The 23,700-nt window shown below is 37.5% G+C and overlaps 1 protein-coding gene across 1 annotated transcript in view; it reads right to left on the bottom strand.

The window, feature by feature from the left end:
* Positions 1-23,700, bottom strand: part of klf12b (Kruppel like factor 12b) — a 79,125-nt gene that overhangs the window by 34,450 nt on the left and 20,975 nt on the right. The window contains exons 2-3 of the mRNA XM_006639375.3: positions 17,947-18,036; positions 363-948 (exon numbers count right to left, since the gene is read on the bottom strand). Coding sequence (XP_006639438.1) covers positions 363-948; positions 17,947-18,012 — 652 coding nt within the window. The 5' untranslated portion in view covers positions 18,013-18,036. The remainder of the gene's footprint in view (positions 1-362; positions 949-17,946; positions 18,037-23,700) is intronic.

The raw sequence follows: 23,700 nt of genomic DNA on the forward strand, positions 1-23,700 counted from the left end.
TTTACATAGCACCCCTGGAGCAGTTGGGGTTAAGGGCCTTGCTCAGGGGCCCAACAGAGTAGGATTCCTCTCCCAGCCGTGGAATTTTGAACCAGTGACCTTCCAGTCACAGGCACAGATCCTTAGCCACAGTGCCACCGCTCTGCCCATGAAGTTTATTGAAGTTTACAGTAAAACTTAAGAGTGAAATTTCTGCAATTTCCCTCACGGGATCAATAAAGTATCTATATATCTAGTAAAAACAATTACCAGGTACCAGGGTAAATTCCATCACTGTTGGGAAGATTTCATACTCTTTTAATCTCAGTGCTGGATGTTTACTCTTTAAAATGCATCACGATACAGAAACTATGTCTCCTTACCTTTGACCTGATTCCTGCCTTCCTCAAGCAGAGGTAGCATGATAGTTGAGTTCATATTTCCTGGAGACCGCACCGCTGTGTACACCAGCGGTACCGACTGGACTACCACCGGGATGCGGTGCACGTGGCTCTGCAGCTTGCTGGTCTGCAAGTTGATGGGACTGGAAGGCGGCACGGGGTGGATGATGTGCAGGAACTGCTGGCCCCGCACTCCTGAGGGGGACGCCACGAGTGGGCCTGGTGTCAACACTGTGGGCATGCCGGTGGAGGAGGACGAGGACACTGAGGTGATGACCGTGGGTGAGGAGGTGTGTCGAGAGGAGGATGAGGACGACGACGAGGACGAGGACGAGGAGGAAGAGGAGGAGGAGGGGGAAAAGGCAGACGCTGCTGAGGAAATGGGTGATGACTGAGATGACAGCACAGCCATGGGGGAGGTCCTGACTTTGTTCATTGACAAGTCCACTGGCTCAGTCTGTGTCTGAAACTGATCAGTTGATAACAAGTCCTCAGGAGGCTCAGGCTTCACTTTACTGAGCAAAAGAGGAACTGCTTCCATGTCTGGGTAGCTGTGTACTTTAGGACACTGTGGAAAACAGAAAATACATATATTTAGTATTATATATCGGCTTATATACAGTACAGTAAATGTACTTTTGATAACAAGCTATAATGTAATCTATTCAGAAGTGTGATTCATTTCCATTAAATGACTTATGATATAAAAGGAAATGTTGTGTTATTTGTCTTTAAGAAACAATATACTGGTTTTATTTCAAATTTATGTTCAGTAATTAACATATTTATTACAATTATATGTGACTGCTATTGGATAATTGTTAAATTCGCTCCTTGCAAACCAAGATATCAATGAGACATTAAAAAAAAACTTCAAATTAAAAGGAACCGTCAGTATCTGAGGCCTTTGGAGTAATTCAGCCAAGTCAACAAAGAGTGACCATTAAACTCTCACTGCAGAGAGTTTCAAAACTGACTTAGCAACAAAAGTCCGTTAAGATATTGTGAAATCAATTCCTTCATAAATATAACTAAATGAATATTATGAACAAAACGTCTCAGATAAATCCTGTTAAACGTTTAATACCTCTTTTACAGTGAAAAAAGAATGGGGTGATTTGACATTTTACAGCTATGAAACCAAAGTAATAAGCAACTGAAACATTTCACCTCCACCTATACATAAAATTCAAATTAAATTCAGTGTGGCACTGCAACCTTTTAGTTTTTTCACTTTTATTTAAATATATTCATCTCTGAAGGTCACAGGGTTATATGTGGAGCACTTAAAGTGTGAAATGACTGATTATTTTAAGCAACTTACAATGGTACTCAGAATGTGTATATGTGTGCATTTTAAATATGACTAATCAGTTATGCTATGACATTTTGAAAGGGTTAACTTTATACTGCTGTGGTAGCATCCTGTTAGAGCTGGTCATTAAAAAAGTTAATAAAAATGTTTCAATGTTCTTTAGTTCTAACAAAAAAAAGTAATTCAGCAGAGCAAACCATAGCATGGCTTAAGAACATTATTGTTATGCAACTTCAAACAGCTGAGGCAACTTTGTTTTACTCATTTTTTAAGAGACAAAATGCTTTGTGAATGTTTTTTCTCCAAAAATATTATTTAAAAACTCTATTCAAAAACTGGTCTTGTCAAAGTTGACTAATGCCACAACAAAAAAAAAATTAGAAGTGGAAAAGTCATTGCTGTCAGTGCAGGAGTCTTTGCTGTAGTATGGAAACTTAAAGATGTACAGTAATAATTCAGAATGAGGATTAGAAGAAAGAAAAATATCATTTGCACCACATCATTTCATAAAAACATTAAAGATAACAAAAAGGTACAGTTATGCATGGACAAAAAAATCGTGCCATTAAGTAATTAGCACTATTCTTCCACTGGCCACCATACATCCAGTCAAAGGCTGCAACCTGTGATTTAACCACTGTAACAATGAAGGAGGGGGAGGAACCAAGTTAAACACAGGTAAAAGTCAACGCCTGTTTGAGGGGGAAGAGGTTAGCAAAACCCCCCAAAAAACAAAAAAGTAAGTAAAAAGTAAAAGCATGCTGGTTTGCATAGTGGTATCCAGACTGGACTGTCCCTATTTATAAGGATCTAGTCTGGGAAAAGAAAGACTGCTTGGAACAGCGGTATCTAGTCTGGACTGTCCCTGTTTAGTGGGATCTGGAATACTGGAAGGAAAGGAGCGAGCCCAAAAAGAAAAGAAAAACTCAACCTTCCCCCCTGAATTATCATAGTGGGACAGGTGAAAAGAAAACAAAAATAAAAAGGAGCGAAAATGCAGCCTCAATACTCTCGTCACGGTCCCCTCCGGGACTGTCGCTGGAAGGTTCTCCCCTTGCGGGGGTCTGCTTGTCCCTCCGGGGAGGTGCTCAGTGTGTCTTAAAGAACCCCACAGCTGCAACTCACCCTAAATAAGCAAGGACAGCTGTAATTGCTAAGGCATCACATCACCTTAATCCAGAGCCCTGACTCTACACTGAACACACAGGTTTGTAAAAAAGGACCGATTTATCTTTATCAATCCATAATATGCCAGTCATAGCTGAAATATAAATTATGGGCTTCATACGACAAGCACAGTGAAATAATTGAAATTATGAAACAATTTATTTTGTCAGTTAAATGTACCCCTCAACAGAGAAATCACCTTCCTGGTTCTGTCTTACTTGGGATTAAACCACTGTTAGCTCACTGTTCTGTTCCACATTAAGATATTACTGGGATAGAAAGGAACTTTGGAAGGGCACCAGTTGTCTCTCTCTCTTCTGCTTTGCATCCCCCTCACAGGAACTCAGTTTTCTTGGCTCCCCTAATGGCTTATGTAAGTTTTTTTTTTAAAAAAGCATACAGGTTCAATCATTTGACCTCCAGTTTTACTATTTGTGTTATCCTTGCATTTGAAATATGATTCAGTAGGAAATAACACAACTTACTAATACGTCCCATTTCTGTACTGAAGCACTGTCTTTTTTTCTTATTATACATATCCTATTAGCTGACACTGTTGTTGCGTTAAAATTTTCATATCACTTTTGCTTTGGTTTATTCCTTCATCAGGGATAAATCTCTACTTCTGTCATTTTAATATAACCTCATGCTCAAAAAGAGAAAATCAAACAGTGCATCATTCAGAATGTGACTAGGCAAATGTCTGTGAAAGCACAGTTGCCAATAAAAACATAAAGCAAATGGATATGGGTGCATGTGGGTATGTGCTTATGTGGGTGTTTTTTTAAAGCAGACCACCTGCAATTCAGCTACTACATGCCTTCCAAGGCAGAGGAAAAGGCGGCTCATTGCTATTTCTAGCACTGTACAACACCCAAGGCAACTACACTATCAGCCAACTTTTACAGCCTACAATAGCTAACATCAATATTGGCACCACCCTGTCAAAACCCTTGTTATATGTCTACCAAAAATAATATGTATCAATCTGAAAATTAAAAAATTAAAAAAACAACATTAAGGTACAACACTCTCAATATATATTTCTAGCTTCTGTGGTTTCAACTAACAACACGGATGAATACTAGAGGCCAGGTTATCTTATATACCAAAGTCTGTCCTCTGATGTGCAAGACGTTCTGACATAATTAATAATATTTAGATCAAAAGTACAGGAAACATTTATCCTACTTGGATTTTGACTTCCGGTTATTCCTTCAGAGTGCACAATGCATGTGCAATGGATTTAAATTTGCATGTGCAATGATTATTTATTAATTAATAATTCTGACTTCTTTATTTCCATCTACAATGAGGGTTTTGTTAAATAAATAATGTGGCAAGAGTCCTGGGTGGCAATGCACGAACTCATACTTTGTTACAGGTGTGGCCACCCATAATGCTATGATACACATCACTTTTCCGCCGGTTAACTGTCTGCTGCGCTTTCTGATTCGTAGATCATCTGCTGGACAGGTGTTCCTTTCAGGGATCAAAGGATTGGAAATCTTTGTGTTCAAGTGTTGGGTCAGTCCTGTGAGGTGGGTGGTCCCTTAACGGGTGTGGCCGTCAGTGTGTGGCCCGGTGTTATCATGCAGCAAGATACTGCCCAGAGGCAGCAGTCCCAGCTGTTTTTGACGAGTGGCCTCCTGCAACTAGTCCAGTGTATGACAGCAGTGTTCCGCAAGCACGCTCTTGCCCTGGCAGAGAAAATCAACAGGAAACACACCCTACTGGTTCCAAAACACAGTTGCCAGGACCCTCCTTACTGATAGAGTTCTTCTGGCCCTCTTTGCAGGAGGGAACAATATTAGTGTCAGCTCTGCTGTCACATGACGCACCCACATGTTATCATACTGTAGGTAACCACACACAGCAGGAAATGCAGCCCTTCATGTGTGGTAATGTCAGAGGCAGCTGAAGGAACTCCATCTCACTGGATTTGTCAACATCTGTGAGTTGCTTCAGTACTCAGTGGGTACAAACTTTGCAATACCCCAACTGTCAAGTACCCTGAAGTGCACTTGTGTACTGGTACCCAGAGAAGTGTTAAGTGTGTTTAAGAATGACAACAACTTTCACCTTTTCTATAATTCTGAATTCAAGGCAAATTCACGGAAGCAAATATTCTCCTCCAAGGAGCGGGTGCTTGGATGCTCATGTTGAGCATCCTTTTCTTATTATGGAAGACATTATCTTTTTTCTACCTTGGAAAACACTGTTGAATACCAATACCATGGAAACACCTGGCTTCCAAGATATGACACATGAGCTATCCATGAATGTCTGCTGATTGTCCAATGTTCTGTGGTGCCATTCATCTATAGAACTTGAATCACACTGCATTGACCACATTCACACAACACTGCCTTCTTTTAAAGTAATACTTGGCATTACCACAGACAGATGGAACAGTGATATCTGTTCATGATGAATCAGATGATGGTTTTAGAATGCCCTGTGTTCTCAAAACATACAGGTGACAACTTGGTTTGATTGCGTTTTAAGTGCTCTTACTTTATTTGATAATAAGGTATTTTTTTTTACTTTTACACAAGATTACAATGTAAATTGTAATCGATAGCTATTATTTTCCCTGTTAACTACTTTATTGTTTTCTACTGATTTCTGTTATTTGCTCATTACATATAAAATAGTTTGACCTCATGTTTCAGTTTTCATCAGCAGTACTTTCCACCTCACCACCCTATCACAGATTTGTACCCAGAAAGCATTTTTGGATTGACTGAAAAGCAAATGCAGGAAGTATCACAGTATATGCTGTTGTTACTTGGGCATTCTTTATGGATACATACTAGCCATTTCATTATTCACATCTTCACAGCTGTGTAAGTATATATTCCATGATTCTATAAAAACAGAGCCTTTAACCTTGAAGAATTCTTCACCAACTGGACTGTGTGTCATTTTACTGGTCTATCTTGTACAGTTTGTTTTCAGATTTGGGTCACTTACAGTAAGAACACAAGATTGCCATTAAATTATATTAAGTGTGTCAGGGTAGACAGTATACCATTTCATGGTACCTTATTCCAGACTGTATATACAAAAGAATGTTAATAGTCTCATCGTATTTCTATCTTCTGTGACACTTTGTGACCATGTTTAGCATTTAAGACTATAAGCATATTTTTATTTTTTTCTTGTTTGAGTGAGGTTTTAAAAAGCATTTGTTTCTGCCCCTCCAGAGCCATTCTTTTGTGAGCTGAAAGACTGAATGAGAGGAACAGCCTTTAGCAGCCCAGAAAACACAAAAGAAGACAAGGAAATACATGTGAACCAGACCAGCTACCCCTGTTCCAAAAGATAAAGAGGAGTCACACACAGGAAGAGGAGCTGGGTGGGGACTGAGGGGCAGCTACACCCTCCTGAACTCTCTACAGTGTTTGAACTCGTCTTTGTTTATTGAAGCAAATATCAACTAACTGCAAATACCAACATCCCACACTGGTTAATGATAGTCAGAAAACAAACATGCTTTTCCCCCTCTCTCTATATATATCTGTTTGCACAGTTTTGGGGCACAAAGTACAGATTTGTGTGTCTTTATACAAAATATCAGAAAAAAGTATTTATTTTAATTGTTATCTTCATGATAAGATACATTTTCAAAATTTCATTATCAGTATGCTATTGATGTCAACAGTTAAAAAACACTTTCCAGTGCTTCAATTGCTTGAAATTATTCTCTAAAACACCTTGCAAGAGGTTGTTTTGCAGAATATTAAATGAACTGAATCAATTATGTCTGCTCTACTATGACATGTGTCTTTCTAAGATGTTTTATTAATTTTAGAGTTTAACATACTGTACACAAGTCCCACAAACTTAAATAGAAATGAATCTGGTTTTAAAATTAAACCCATTTAACACGTGATTATGATCTGTGATCATTTTTTCATTTTTTATATATTTGAATGAAGACAATCTTGTGTACTGCTTTATGAAGGGAAAGAAAATTACTGTTCAAAAGAAGGTTGATATGTACAACATATAAAGGCTAACATATTTAGTTTTACTGTACTAAACATATTGATTTTTTTTTGTATTTCTCATGAAAACATATCCAAATGTCAAGCATTTGTGAGAATAACAGCAAAATTCCCCTCACTTATTGAATCTTCTTCAATAAGTGCAAAGTCAAGGCTCTTACAGAATCTCTGAAGCTAACACTCAGCTTGAAAGACACTGGTCGTCATATCACACTTCTACATCCTACAGAAAAGCTGAAAAAGCAGAAAAGCAACATTGTGTTTTACTATTATTTATTATTAACATATAATATTGCTCTCTTTTCCATGAGCATCTTGCCAGCTGAATACCCATTGTTCAAGGTTTCTTGCACCCCCCACCACCAATTTTCACCCTTGCTGCTGCCTCCCTGGTTCATTCCTCATAAGTGAGAGGGAGTTCGCAATCTAGACCTGTAAAGCTTAGCCAAGTGAGTAAAGTACATTATTTAATCTTTGTTGTTACCCCACCACGTAAATTAAAACTTGACTGAACTACTGAACTACTAGAAGTAGTTGTAGTATTTCAACTATTGAAATAGCATGTCCTGCTATATGATGATATATTTCTTGACTCCTTCCAAAAATTCACAATAAGATCTATGATTTAATGGAGATTTTCTTGAGTCCCTACAATTGTTCATACAATCTGTCAATTTTAAACAGTGATTTTTCTTTCTTTTTATGCCTAGTTTTCCATGGAGGTCTATTTTCAAAGATCCTCCTACAGAGTCCAAAGACTTACAAGAATATAATAAAGTCCTGCACAGGAACAAGTAAAGGTTTATTCCATGCTGAAAAAAGAAGAAAAGAAACACCCAAAGAAGCCTCCACAGCCGAAACGTTGTGATTCTTTTCTTCTCTTTCAGCATGGAATAAACCTTTACATGTTCCTTTGTAGCCTACGCACGCTGATGCAGCTATCTACTAGAATAAAGTCATGTTAAGAACATTTACCAGTATAAAGATACAAATATATTTGTTTTCAATGAGGAATTCCATTACGTGACTCCAGGGTTTATAATAGTCAGCCTAGTATACTGTCACATCTGAGTGCATACCCACTTGAAGGTGGAAAGGTAAGGCTACTTTGCATACAGGTATTTGAGATAGAGGCAGACAGAAATGAGCCCATGAGTGGCTGTGCACATAAAACACCTGAAATAGTCCTGTCCTTCATTCTGTAGGTGGGATATGAGAACGTTTTTCATCATATGCACTGCAATGAGGAGAGACTGAAATAAAAATTAAACTAATGGTGTAAAAAACAGAAATATCAGTCATGTTCTTAGAATTTATCAGCCTCACAGACTTTATTAAAGTCACAGATGCATTTACATACATAAAAAGAAGCAAGAAGAAAGGAGCAGATTTGCTCACAGATGATTGTACAAAAATAGATAAGCTGAACCAGACAGAACTGGGTCCAGTTGGTGTAGAAAACGCATACATTTCTTGATAAGATATCAAATTATAGCCTTGCTGAAATAGAAGGGGACACAATATGAACTGTGAACAGCAGAGAAAGTGTCACACTTCCATCATCTTGTGGCTTTCAGATGATGATTATGGGTATACAGATGAAACTTTATTCTAAAAATCCAAACTAAAATTACAAAGCAACATAGCTCTATCATCGGTAAATCAAAAGCTGAATATGCTACCTTAATATTTTTACCACATTGATAAATTCAAGATCTTGCTGCTACTATCAGAGAAGCTTAAGCAATTTTTATTTCAGGTTTGCATACTAATGCCACACAACTATACAGTGTCACCTTTCATAAGTCATATACATAAGAGAAGGTGTCAGGAAAAGGAACAAAATGCTTTACCCCAAATTATAATTTTATTATCTGCCAAGGAATGGTGGTTAATTTTACAAAACTAAAAAAAATCATGCACATATATAAGCCTTTGAACTCAAACTGTGCATCACTTTGTTTATCTCTGTGTAAAATGACTTAAATAACATTGCTGAAATCCTTTTTATCTTTATTAACTTAAGATGATCTCCCGTTGTGTTACTTAAAGTTCCAGCAACAGTTCTGTTAATCCCAGTGCAATCACAACAGTGACTGTTGAACATGTTAGATCTATAGTTTGAAAAAATATCTGCACCCCTCTTCTGTAACCTGAGGCAATTACATCTTGACTACTGGGCAAAAAGCAACATCTTCACTTGCAATAACATTTAAAGCAATAAGGTTAGGTCTTTCACAGAACTAGCGTTACCACAGTTTAGTCTGTGCTCATATCATATAGCAAAGATAAGACTGAAGAGTGTGTGGGAAGAGAATCCTTCCTACACATTGGGCATCTTATTACAGATATCCACCCTTTGTAAGTCTTAAAGCTTGTGAAATCATCATCTTTTTACTTTCAAAATCTTCCTCATATTTAACTAATATGAAAATCATATCATAATTCTTTGCTTTTATGCTCTATAGAATAAGTCCCAAGTGCACTTTGCAGGTTATATAATTGTTATTTCAATCTAGGTCTTCAAAAGATGACATGTTGTAACAGCACACCCTCTCGGTTATTCTTTCAGTATGTCATATTGATAAGTAAAATCATTATTTGCATTGTAAAATACTGATCAGGTCACACACTTTTTAAACATACAAAATACAAGTGCAATATCTAATTAAGCCAGAGACCTTGCCTTATATTTGAATATTTTCTTAGGGTAGTGTGATTTGAAGATAAAGACTTTCTCTTTTCATTTTACAGTACTTTCAACAAACATTGCAAGGACAATTTTTCCTGCGCTTTTCATAACACTGGTAGTGCTCACATAGAGGACAAAGGGCTCAGAAAAGATCTGTCTTACAAGAAAGGTTTCATTAACAGTAATTAACTGTTTTTGAAACTGTAATTTGCCAGTAATTTACAACCTTCTGATGAACTTTCCTCAAGAGAAAAGTACCGTCCAGTACCCGTTAAATGATATGTTCCCCCTATCTACCTTAAAAGCAAGCTCTGCTTATGTCATCTGCTTATGTTACATCCCAGTTGGAATTCAAGAAAATTGACAGAAATCGTTCTTCCTCTGAAAGTGTTATATCGTTGGCTTGATTATTTAAACTATCAGCATTATCACAGGCTTTGCTAAATGGTGTTAGCCAACCAAAATGGGAGTGTTAAGGATATAGAAGCAATCAAGTAATGCTTTCTGTTAGGAAGGCACAATCATAGCACTTAAGAGAGTTAGTGCAATGGGTCCATGGAACTAATTTACCATGGGGCTAGGTGCTCTGTAATTGTGCACAATGTTTGTATAAGAAAACAGATTCAAATGTTTTAATAGACATAAGACATAGTCAGGAAAATTGAGGTGAATTATTCTTATTTTGTACAACATTTTATGCAATTAGTAGCTATAATGGTGGATAGTTTCATTCTTTGTTGTATTTTGCATGCGATATGATTTGCAATAGAAAAAGAGTATATTATCTTCATATACAGTATTAGCTATGTAGGGAAGATTTGGTCATGCCAAAACACATTCCAGTAAAACTTTAGAGCACTACAACAATTGCCATGATTCAGCTTTTAAGAGGAATAACCTGCAGTGCTGCACAGGGATTGTGAGATCTGTGGTGAATCTACTGCTGAAGTATTTTTAACATCAGGAGAGAAAAGTGAGTCCTAGTTATAGAAACAGGAAACCACCAGCATGCAGCAAGCCAGTCTCCCATAGAGCCTCATATTTATTATTTATAGGATAGCTAGTCTTTGTGGTAACGATTCTGTGATGGAAATTATTAAGCTACTGCATGTAATAAATTGCAGCCTCTCTCTTACTAGAAGAAACTTTTTCAAGGAAAGATATTTTACTCTTGTACTTTTTATTTAAAAGGATGATGTTTAGTTTTATTGAGATTTATGAGGTGCACAGGTTTTTAATGTAGTTCCAACATTTGTGCCCCCTGACCTTATCTGAACAAAATTGTAAAATATTTCCCATGTGCAAATACAAGAAGCTGAAGCTGCTTAATATTTTCCTCAACAAATGCCACACTTTTAAAAGATTCTGCAAAACAGAAACATAAGTTCAATCATTCAAATCATCCTAAAGAGTTTTAGTACCATGGCATTTCAGCATATCATTCTACAATAGTGTCACAGCTGCGAAGAAATATGCCCCCCCTCCAGTATAATGTTCTGAAAAAATCAATTATTTACACAGATGTAATTTAAAGTTAGTTTTTAGTCACAAGATAAAAGAAACAATTCAATTGCTGATTGTGGAACCTTCTTCAAGTGTGAACTACACAACCAAAACATTTTGTCGTTCTCTTTCTTTTCCTTATTACTTTTCAGAGTGGTATTGACCATAGTTTATTTCTTTATGACCATACAAGTCCCAATAAAATCAAAGTGATACTGTACTGTACATCCTGTAGCTATAATAAATCTGTTATTCTAGTATGCATACATATCCAACAAATGTGCTGATTAAAATGTGTCTTTTCAAGCCTGATAATTATGCAACATTATCCAATTAACAGTTTGAATGTTATATTAGAAAAGGAAGTGATTTTCCTGTAGAAAATCTTAGGCCTCATATCCATTCCTCTTCCACACCCCAGCATGAAATGGAAGACAGCAAGACAGCATGTTTGCTAAGGGGTGTGTTCTTATGAAGCTTCTTGTGGAAAGGTGATATCTGAAACATGGAAGACACAGAGGTCTGCATGTTTTAATCACACAGCAACAATGCCACCGCTCAGCGAAACAGAGAGAGAATGTGCTCTAGGTATATTGCTGGAAAAATCATTGCAGACTGAAGTCACTGAGGATTTCGGGCTCCATCTTTCAACCATCTCGAGACTCCAACAGTATCACCAACCGACAACAAGAACCTGAGATTGATACAGACCTGGACAACCACATTTAATGACAGAATCTCAAAGTTCACTAGATTTGATAGACCACCTGAAGGATTACATCAGCACAGCAGCAACTACAGCTTCTCAAACAACTGGGCATCAAGGAGGACCCCTAAGCCCTGTTGCAGTTATTAGACACCCATGTATGTAGGGTACCTGACTCAAAAGCACAATGTGACCTTTAAATCTGCTTGTCAGAACATTTTAATATTGAGAAAGTTTTTATAGCCCTAAATCATGCTGTTTACTGTGTTCCTACATATTTGTATTTCAATACAAGTATGCATGCACATGATACATTACACAAATTACAATTACTTTCATTGTAATGTACACAACGCCTAAGGGGGGTTCATTTTTCTCACTGCTTTTTACTTCATAGTTGTTTCTTAAATGCACAAATGGAGACAAAATAGTCTGATTATTACATTTGTGAAACAGGAGCATCTAATAAGCATGTGTGTGTGAGTGCTTAAAGGAACTGCTAAAATTTCCTTCATTTCCATAATCTGCAGCACTAATCGCGTCTAAAGAAAAAAAAAGGATTATTTCTGTATGTTCTTTCAGGGCTTCTACTAACCTCTTTCCTAAACTGTGAACAGCAACAAATTGCTTCAGTAGGGAGGCACCAGCACAAAAGCTATATTTAAAGGCTAAGCTTCCTCCTTAAAAAGTGAGCATTTATCATATACATTTCTGGGGGTTTGTCACACAATTCTTTGGTGGTTAATGATCTGTTAATGAATAATTATTACCAAAGGAGCCTCCAGGTTGCCCTGAGAACTGTGTTGTCCTCCAATACTGTCCGTGCATTGCTGAAGGAAGAGTAAAGAAAACTGTTGCTTTGCTTTCAGGATGTCTTACATCATTAAGCTACGTACTGTACTGTAAGTGCCAATGAAAAAAATTACATCCCACTTGCAGCATTTCTTTTCATCCCTTCACAGGAATTTCTGAAAATGTTAAATGCTGTAACATGACAGAGGCCATACAGAAACTCTGTCCTGCTACAGAAATTAAACTCTATTTATATATAAGATCACATACAGGACTTCAGTGCAGAATTCAACGACATGACCCTTGTGTCTGTTATACCCGTCCTTGTAGGAGGGCTGTGACATAGGCTGGTTCTGCTGCTGCAGCTGTCCTCGCCTCTTCCACCTGTCACTCAGGCCAGTTGCTGTGGAAACGCAATCAGACAGGAAGCTTGCTTCACCTGCGGGTAATTACCTCCTCCCCTGTGTCCTAGTAAAACAGGCTGTTTAAGGTCTTATTTAAGGCAGTGCTTAAAAGTTAACACCTGAGCCTTTCAAACCCTCAGTCCTGTCTTCCTGTCTTCCTGTCTTCCCGTCTTGAGCTCTGTTTGAACCCTCAACCCTACCTTGTCTCTCCCTGTCTTGACCTTGTATCTCAGACTTTTCCTTGGTGCCTTGAACTGTAATTTACAAACCTTAATGAGCTGTGTTATGAACCTTTCTGCTTACTCCCGACCTAGGCTTGTGTATCTCCCTTTTGTGCTTTAATTGCGATGGCTCCCTTTTTCTAAAAAAGCTTTTTTGCTTGTGAAAACTGACTTAAAACTATTTTAATGTTATAAAAACGTATTTTTTTGTAGCTGGAGAGCAAATGTTTTGTCCATTCATGTATACGTTGTAGTTAAACAATCCTGCAGAACATAATTCTCCTCTGTTATATTGTACTGAAGTACTGTACAGTACTCTACAAAGGTTAACAGTGTATTTATTTGACTGTTGCTGCTGTATAAATCCAGCAAAACACTGGTTTTTATGGAATGTACTAAAGTGAGCTAGTAAGACCTCATAGGTAGCAGAATTGCTCACAGTTCAGGAAGAGAACAACATGTATAAATGTTTATTGAATGTTAAGGTTAATTATTTTGTTCTTATTTTGCATTTTATACAATATAAACAGAAAATACAGACTAAGACAATAAAGACATTTTGTTGATTTAATTCATAAACATTAGACAATATAGGGATGAACAGTGGCTGGAAGAACACTGTCACAAAAAATTCAGCTCCCTCTCAGCTCCCCGTGTGTTACCCTAACAATGTTTTCTCAAGCACTCCCTCAACTTAAGTGGCTGCCAAGAGTATGTTTTAGTGAGAACTATCCATCCATTCATTTTCTAACCACTTGATCCAGTACAGGGTTGTGGGGAGCTGGAGTCCCCAAGAAGCAACAGGTGCAGAGTGGAGTATACCCTGGACAGGCTGCCAGTCCATCGTGGGCAGATAAACACACTCGCACCAGGGACAATTGTACAGAAGCCAATTAACTTGCCAGTGTGACTTTGGACTATAGGAGGAAAAAACACCCTGTGGAAACCCACACAAACACAGGGAGAACATACAAACTCCACGCAAATAGCACCCCAGGAACTGAACCCAGGTTCCCAGTGCCCATTGTGCCACCAAACCTCTGAAAGTGAACTAATTTGTTCTAAATTAAAAAACAGTATATAATCTTGAGATGTGTTGAACCAAACCCACGCAAATTAAAATCTCGTAAAGGCAATATTACCTGAACATACTGCTTTCATGAGCTTGTGCATATTGACTCCTCTGACTCAAAAGTGAGTCAGAGGAGCCTCCCCTCATGTCTTTATTCTCTCTGTGAGAGAATTATTCTCTCTGTTGTCGCTATGAACAGCTGGCTATTTCAAAATGAGTGGGTATATAACCCCCCAAAAAAACCCAGTGCTTCTAAATGTATATGAAAAAAAATCTCGTGTAACTATTGAAGCAATAGTTCTTTTTGCACCTGTAACAGGGCTCAGTGTGCAAGATCCCTTTACAAAGCTCTGAAAATAAAAACACTCGCAGTAGAGACTCTGATCTTGTGAAGTAGCCACTGGCAGAGTTCTCCAGAGTCTGAGAGCTGCTATGAGTGCAATGTCATCAGCTAGAGCTGCACTGTAAAGGCTGTGATGCATCCAAACTATGTTCTTTATGTGTAGTATGAAAAGGAATTTTTTTTTGTCTGTACTTGCCATAAATAACTCAAGATATTTTTCCTTTCATTCATTTATTTAAATGTATTTAATTAATTTAAGTAGTACTGTACAATGGGGTGCATTCCATAATAATGAGTGAGAATCATTTTAGTAAAAAAAAAATGTTTTGTATGACTAAATGATACCAATAATTTCACAAAAAATATTTGACCTAATTCCTGTTTTTACCTAGTTTCCTTAGCTGTAGACATTATACATTATCTTTTATATTATTATATTATATTATATTGTATTATATTGCCCAATGATATACAAAAATAATGCATTGAAAATTGCAACTTCACTTTTTAATTTATTAAGTTAATTGTAGTTAACAAACTAAACTAATCAAAACTAAAGCATCCTACAGAAGTCGTAATTTTTAAGTGAAAATGTAATCCATGAATTCTATCTTTTGATGGTAATAAACATTTTGACTCTGAAGCCCCAGTCTACTACTGAAGCCCCTTAAAGGGCTACTGCATGGTTTCTATATGCAGAAGCAGTTACCACTTACCACTCCAGTTCCTTACTAGTATTAATACTGGATGCTTTCCGTTGTTTATGTTGTTTTTTTTCACTTTCTGCAGAACAATTTTAATAAAATGTAAAAATATGAAATGGCACAAAGAACATACTGATGCTCATGTAACAGTTAGTCTTTATAAATCCTATTTCAGAAAGCCCCCCCAGATACACAGACAGTGTATTTCTGTTTTATTTTAAGTGTACTTCTTTTCTTTTTATAAACAGTACGTGTGCACTATTTTTTAGAATATAGTGATAATGACTGTTCTCTGTATTGTTTCCATAGAATATCATACATTGTATAAATGTCTGACCTCTTGTAGACAGCCCCGTACAGCACATAGGCTTAAAAAACTCAGCTAAGCTATCCTGCAAAGTGGTCCTGTCTGTAGAGTCTGATGAGCAAAATAAAGATGGTAAAGACAGCTTTAAAAGGAGAACTGAAAAACTTTTACTCTTTTTCATAATGATGGATGTTCTATGGGAGTAATGTCAACAGAAATGGAAAATTTGCTAAACCTCACAAACCCCCGCTCTTTCGCTTTTGTGTGTTTCCTCTTCCTTCAGTTGGCTAGCTGCTAGCTCAGTGTTCACAGCATTCGTTTATTTAGGTCTGCTTCTAAGTACAGTTAATTTTCCAAGCAGTTTCAAGTCAAATACTTAACAGGACAGACCATTTAGAGAAAGACTTTGGCAGGGAGCCATGCAAATGAGAGCCATGTTTAAGCTGTCTGAACTTCATTTTATTTTTAAGAACATCTAGGTTAAAAGAATGAACATCAAAGCAGGGACTGTTTAGCATGCAGACATACAGTTAACAAATCATAAAGCACTAGTTTAAGGAAGCAGAATTATTCAAAAAGTTCTCAATTTTTATATATTTTTAGCATTGAAAATCAGCTCTAGAGAAAAGATTTTCAAAAAATGAGTCTAAAAATGGGAACACCACTAATTATAAAATACTTGAATGAGTCCTGAGGTGTGTAATATTAAAACTGAAAACCACTAGCACTATGGGAGAATTATCAGAATTTCTACACCTGTCAGCATCAAAAGCAGAAATGGTTTTGCATATACCACATGCTTAACTGCCTCATTGATAGGCATCAATGTTGTCTAGCATAATATAGCAAGATGATAGTACTCAAGCTATGCAAAGCACAGAATGTTTGCTTGAAGACTTGGAAAAATTGTAATAGAGAAAAAATAATATCTCAACCATTCATGTCTTGATTATAAAAACATGATATTTGTTTACGATCTGTGAGAACACCTAAGTGACACACTATTACTGTTTTATGCTTGCTATTTTTAAAATTCAACCAAACAATTTGCATCAGTATAATATCAATATTCGCAGGAAACAGTGAGCAACCTTAAAAATCTTGTGGTTTTGGAAATGAAAACTTTCACCTGAATGTATTCTTTTTTTAAACCATTAGATAGAAGTACAGCATTTGTGGTCCTGAAGCCGTGTTTTCAAGGGAACTATTTGAAACTATCAGTTTCGTTCTGCTCCCAGGTCCCTACTACATTCATAATATTAGGCACTTTAAGAAGAAAGCTTGTGTTACTAAGCAACGTTCCCAGCATGTCAGTAACATTGAGTTTCAGCCATTGCCTCCAACTCACAGCTGGTAGGTTTATGACAACAACACCAGAATTAGGGAAATAAAGATCTCCTTATTTCAAATTTCAAATTGTTGTAATATTTTTTAGAATAAAACATGTCTATGATGTCAAAAGAATCTTTTCAAGACTGTTAAAATGCTTTTATAGGTTAAGCTGGTATTTAATAAGCAGACTAAAAAAACAATAATATTTAATATACTGTTCCTCTATAGTTCTGATCATATTTGATTAAATAAGTAATATGTGATAAACTGTTGAGTAAAACATTAAGCCGACAAGTAATGAACTGCTTTCTGTGCCCACAGATGCATAATTTGCCAGTTTATGTCTCATGCTACATTGCCATGCTGTTTTTTCACAGGATATGAAATGTCACCGAGGTCACCAAAAAAGAAAATAAAGCAAGAGTTGACATATTTTTCTTAGAATGAAACTATTTACAAACACATGTTTCATGTTAACCACAGGGGCTGAGGGTTTGGGATGGACTGTCTATGAGATATAACGATTTCAAGGTTGTAAGTTTGTTTTCAGTGTCGGACGGCAATGATCAAATCAATTTTGCTTGTTGAAGATGAAGAGCCTAAAAGCATGTTATCTGTTGGGTCTTTGCTTCAAATTTAAAACAAAGCTATGTCAAGAAAAGCGATAGCTTTGATAAAGCCAGGCAGTCAGTAACATCGAAAGGAAGTGAATGTAAGGTATACTAGTATTAAACGGAGAGTAATTTTGTCTCCCTCGGGTGTTGTCTTTGTGATCTTTTTTGTTTTTGTGTTACTCTGCTTGGAATAACAGAATCATTCTGCAGCCTGTGAAGCTCTTAGAGCTGCTCAAACAGCAGAACCGCATTCCGGGTCCAGCTGTGCCTCTCCACAGTGCTGCAGCTTTGTAATGACTGGTATGAGACCTCTCCGGGGTCTGGGAATAATTAAGGGTATCACAGAGAGGAAAAGAGAATAGTCTAGAAAACACTGCTTACCCCTTGTTCGGTTTCCAGAGGCTCTGCTTTGACTCTGACTGCCGGCATCCCGTCAAGCATTAACATTGTGTTCTAAATGGCGTCTGTGCTCTGCAAAGAAAACAAGAGGAAGGTGTAATTAAAACAACCAACATTTAAAAGACAGAAAGTGTGAGCAAATCCCCCAAAAAACTATGATTATTACCATTAGTGCATTGTTCCAGGAAAATTGTGAAATCTTTGTTCTGACCTTCTTGGTAATTGCATTATTTTATCAGGTATGCAATTACTGTGATAATTGTTTGATGGGTGTTGAAAACAATTTTACATTTATAATGGAATCCTGGAGACCTATATATGCAGAAAAGCATTTGCTGGAAGAATCTGATTGACATACCATACATAAGGGTACAGCAATGGCGTCTGGTCAGGCAGTTGAACCCACAGACTTCTGGTCCACTATTCCCTGCTATTGCCTTAATGTTTTGTTAAGCACAGACTATTGAAAAATTATGTAAGTAGGTTCACTTTTAATAAACTAAAACACAGTAAGCTGTATGTCTCAAATGTTGAACTACTTTTTATACTGTACAGGTAGTTCTCCACTTACAACGTATGCCACTTACGACCACTCGCACTGACGACAGCCATCCCCTTTATCGCATTACTGTACAGTACTGTATATAATTTTCATGTCCCGGCGTTTGGTCGTATCGTCTAACATTGATGACATCATCAGCCTGCGCAACACCATGCTGCCGCATGCTATTGTTTGGTTGGTTAGCAAGCAAATGGCTAGCAAGCAAAAAAGTGAGTGTTCGGGCCCAGTGTGCATTCAGTTGGCTACATTGTCAGCAACATATCACTCTGCAACTCACAACTGGCAACCCACTGAAGCTAAGCAGGTGTGAGCCTGGTCATTACCTGGATGGGAGACCTCCTGGGAAAAACTAAGGTTGCTGCTGGAAGAATTGTTAGTGGGGCCAGCAGGGGGTGTTCACCCTGCGGTCCATGTGGGTCCTAATGCCCCAGTAAAGTGACAGGGACACTATACTGTAAACAGGCGCCGTCCTTCGGATGAGATGTAAAACCGAGGTCCTGACTCTCTGTGGTCATCCCAGGGCGTTACTCGAAAAGAGTAGGGGTGTAACCCTGGCATCCTGGCCAAATTTCCCATTGGCCCTTACCAATCATGGCCTCCTTATAATCCCCATCTATGAATTGGCTACATTACTCTGCTCTCCTCCCTGCTGAGAGCTGATGTGTAGGGAGCGTTCTGGCGCACTATGGCTGCCGTCACATCATCCAGGTGGATGCTGCACACTGGTGGGGGTGGAGGGGAGTCCCCATTACCTGTAAAGCGCTTTGAGTGGAGTGTCCAGAAAAGTGCTATATAAGTGTAAGCAATTATTATTATTAATTAATTATTACATTAACGGTAAGTGCAAAGCACCACTGTTTCATTCATTTTTCATTATTTACTACTTTTAGTGTATTTCATTTTATTATTCCTACATTGTATTATTTTACCATGAGTAAAGAGCAAATTTAGTGAAAAAATGTAACCGAGCCATATTACACAATGTAGCATTTATGCATTAATTCTTTATGCATCTGTATGGTTAGTGTAGTATCGCGATATACACGATCGTGATTTTTGACTTATGACGAAATTGACAGGTAGTCCTCAACTTACGACAGGGTCTACCCGTATATGAAATTCTTTAATTTGATACTTGAAATTTAATGTAAGATGTGACATTCTCTTGCTTGTCAATTCACATGCTTAATGATAATCTTGTACTACATGTAGTGTCCTAGGAAAAGCATATTATCTAAAAAATTATACAGGTGATGATAACTGTTAACCACATCCAGCCTGGGAAACAATCTGGTGCAGAAGACACAACCTTTTGAAGTGTTCACCTACTGTATGTTGCAAGTTCTGGGCTCAGAAGCCTGGGTTTGATATCTACAGGATAGTGTTTTTTTCTGTCTGTAAAACTGTCGACCAAGAAAATGGACCTGCATATGTACTGTGTATGAGAGCAGAGAGGAGTTTTCCCTCAAATGAGACAGCACAGGAGGCCTCCCGTTGAGGGGCTGACCTCACTCTGAGCCTTGCTCAGTCTCTGTGATCTGACGAGAGCTGAGGCCAAGGTGGTATGGCTACAGGCGCTGGAATGATGTCAGCACCTATTTTTGTCAGATAGCAAAAGCTGGATCAGCACTAGAGATGGAGAAAAATGTGAAAGAAGCAGGGTTCCAAACCTTGTCACACAGTGTAGGAGTACAATACATATGTAAAAACACAAAAGAAGAAGAACTTTAATAAAAAAAAGTAATTTTTAGCTTCTCTGTAAAAACAAGCACAAAAGGCTGTTTAAAACGCTTTCAGCAAAAGCAGAAGACAAAGGGTAGGAAATATGCACCAATAACTCCAGTTCAAAAATTGTTTGTTTTCTGTAGTTACAGTACACATACCTGTAGTACAGTAGTGAATGTTCTACAGAAACATGTATCATACTCTGCGCATCCAAAACAAATTTTGCAGGACAATACTGAAAGCAATGAACTACAACTCAGAGAATAAAGCACTAAATTGTCATAAAGGGAATAAGAAAATTGCCAAATTTCTTATACAATGAAGCTATGAAATTACAACAAAGGTCTTAAAAATATCTCAGGAATTACATTTCAAGTTATATTTAAAAGATTTTGTAAAAGTTAACAATTTTCAAACTATTCAAAGAGGAAACAATTTCTGTCTCAAGAACATTTAGTACAGGTATATAGCCACCAAAATCATACATAAAAACAGATTTAAAAAAATTACATTTAAGATACACTACTATCAACTTTAGAATATTATGATCTAAAAAAGAAAATCACAAATGTCCCAAATAAGTGTACCGCTCTGTGTTTAAGGTCTATTTGTAAATAAAGGTCTGATTAATTCACAAATACCTCGAAACCTAACCCTTCCCAAGTCAAGCGTTGCATTACAGTATGAAAAATATTTAAATAGTCCTTTTCTGCACGAAACGGGTATTAAATCATGCCTGTGGTGGAAGGAGAATCCTTGGCAGAGCCTTTCGACACACCCCAACTCCCTGCTCTGCTCAGCGGTGCGAACATCACATATAGGTCTTTGTTTAGATCAGAATGGGGGTCTGCGCCAGTATGCGAGCTGCAAAGGAGCGAGAAAAAAGAAAAAAACATCACGGCGGTGAAGCCTTCTTCAAACACGTGAAGAAGACTTCACAGCCGAAACATTATTTTTCCTTTCTCTTTTCATTGTCCAGCAGGGAATTCATCAATACTTGTTCCTTTGTTTAGAGCAGTTCAGCCTCATTAACATTAAGTTGTCTGTTTTGAGGTTGAGGAAAACAATATAATAATACATCTCAAAGCACTTTGTCTCCCGAAGTCATTTTGTAGTTAGATTTTTTGTGCATCTTGCTGTCTTGGGTTTTACTGTTAAGGGTGTTGGCTGCCTGCTGTAGGGTACGACTGTAGGACTGACCAGCCTGGCATTTCAGAAGATGTAAGCTGTGTTGTAGTCAAATACCCAGAGAGAAGCAGCTTGTTTTCTTCCCAGTGCATACATATAAAGAGAGAATATTTTTACAGCAGGCCCAGACATACTGTAACAATAAGTCCCCCAGGCCGCTTTGCTTATGGATAAAAAAGGGTCGATGGTTCATTTTTAAGACTGGGTGGTGGTTGAATATGAAAAAGAAGAGTCTGTCTTTAGGGTGAAACAGAGAGACTCACAGGAGACATATTTAATGGACTGTTGGAATCTGATTAAAAGTTAATATAGTTTTGATGCATCAGTTGATGCATCAATTTAGAGCAGATAAAATACTTTAAGCAGTTCAACAATTGAGCACCTTTGTTATATATACAGTAATTAATAGCACCTAAATACAATAACTGTTTAATTTGAAGCCTTTTCTATGTTTTATATAATTGTGTGATATGTGATATTAATTGCTTAGTGATAGCATTTAACAAATACCTACTGTATAATGTAAAACATTGTTGTAGGTTCTTAAAAACAAGACAGTGGTGCCTCTCTTTGGTTGGACCTGAGATGATGTGTTTGCATTACAACCTTCAGTTTCTTCAAAATAAATCAATAATTCAGTCCCCTTTCAAACTGATTTTGATAGAGACAACAATCCAAATGCAATCCCAAATGTGCAGCTGACATAACAGAAACTACAAATACATTTGCAGCACACAGCTGTGTCTTTGCAGAATAGGGCCATATGAGCTAGTTACAACATGAGCATGTTCCCCTCAGCTCAAAATGTCCTGAAGTAACCCACAGGCTTATTATTCCAGAGCAACACAGCAAGGAATGTGGGTAAAGTAAACATGTTCTGAACATCTTGATGACATTCTACTCCTGGCACTGAGACGGTACCATTACTCGTTTTCAGAAGGTGTGGAAGCCACTTATCCTGAGACGTGACAAACCCCAGCAGGGGAGGCATCCTTTTGTCAGACAGTGATCACACTCAGGTAATGAACAATTGCGCACGTGGATTTAGGCCACAATGCGTAAGGAGAAAGAAAACACCTCTATATTAATTAAAAGCAGATCCAGATGTTTTGTTAAAATGTCTTGATTTGTTGAATTGTTTAGTTTTAGGCTTTTCTGTAATTTGAATCTGTAAACGTCTTTGTAGATATATTTTGAGATATAAGTATGACCCTAGTAAATGCGAATGCGCCTTCTTCATTAGGAAGGATTTAAATTATGCTTTTCTGGTCTGTAGCCATAATCTGCAAGATCCCATGTATCTTAGAACAGCAGATAGCTATGGGAGGTTATCAAGGACTGTGTCTTACCCAGAGACATCCATTATGTAAGTCTGCACAATTTAAATTGAAGCACAGAAGTATGATTGCATTGAATAGCCTAGTTTATACAAGCAAAATTTCCTGATACACCCTTCACACTCCTTAGAAAGCATGAGGAAGGGCGGTGATGTCACCGCGCTGGCAAGCTGGCTCGCACAACCTGTAATGTCGGCCATATGCCTTATATTAATAACCCAATACAAAATACAAAAGCTGACTGCCCAACAGTGCTAATGAACTATTACCGCCTCCCGTGAAATTGTACAATTCTGCCACTTTATTAAAAGAGGTTGACCACAAATTGTATTCTTTTTTTACCTCTTTCTGTACAAGTAATCAAGTAATTGTGTCCCTTTCAGATCTTGGGTTTCCACAAAGCTAACACCAACAAAATTCAGGCTCATTAGAATTTGTGAAGGGAATTCTCTTCCTGGATCTTACTAGGGAAGAATTTGCTGTGCACTGTCCAGGTAATGAAAAAAATATTTGTAACATTCTACAGAATAAAAACTGGTGGTAAAAACTGAATAGGTCTCTGTCAGGAATAAAATTATCCTCCAGCTAGGATCACACCTTTCCCCTTCTCTCAACGACAGACTAATTTTCTTCTAAATTCTCTCTATTCACTGTAGGTTTCATTACAAACCTCTCTTCACCTATCCTGACTTCAAACTACCTGATTGGCCACTCTGTCTGTCCCCTGCTCCCGCCTCCTGCTCCTCCTCTCCCCAAGCTTTTGTTCTCCTATGCTACATTACCTTTGCTTACTGCCCTGTCTTTCTCACACCTGAAGAAGCTCCTTCAATTTTCAAAACTAGTTCAATATTTTGTAATATCCTGACCAAAATGATACATAACATTCTATGTGATGTCTTACTGATGCCTTGTACAATTTTAACA

Source organism: Lepisosteus oculatus, chromosome 15 (genome assembly GCF_040954835.1).
Source record: "Lepisosteus oculatus isolate fLepOcu1 chromosome 15, fLepOcu1.hap2, whole genome shotgun sequence".
Taxonomy (NCBI): Eukaryota; Metazoa; Chordata; class Actinopteri; order Semionotiformes; family Lepisosteidae; genus Lepisosteus; species Lepisosteus oculatus.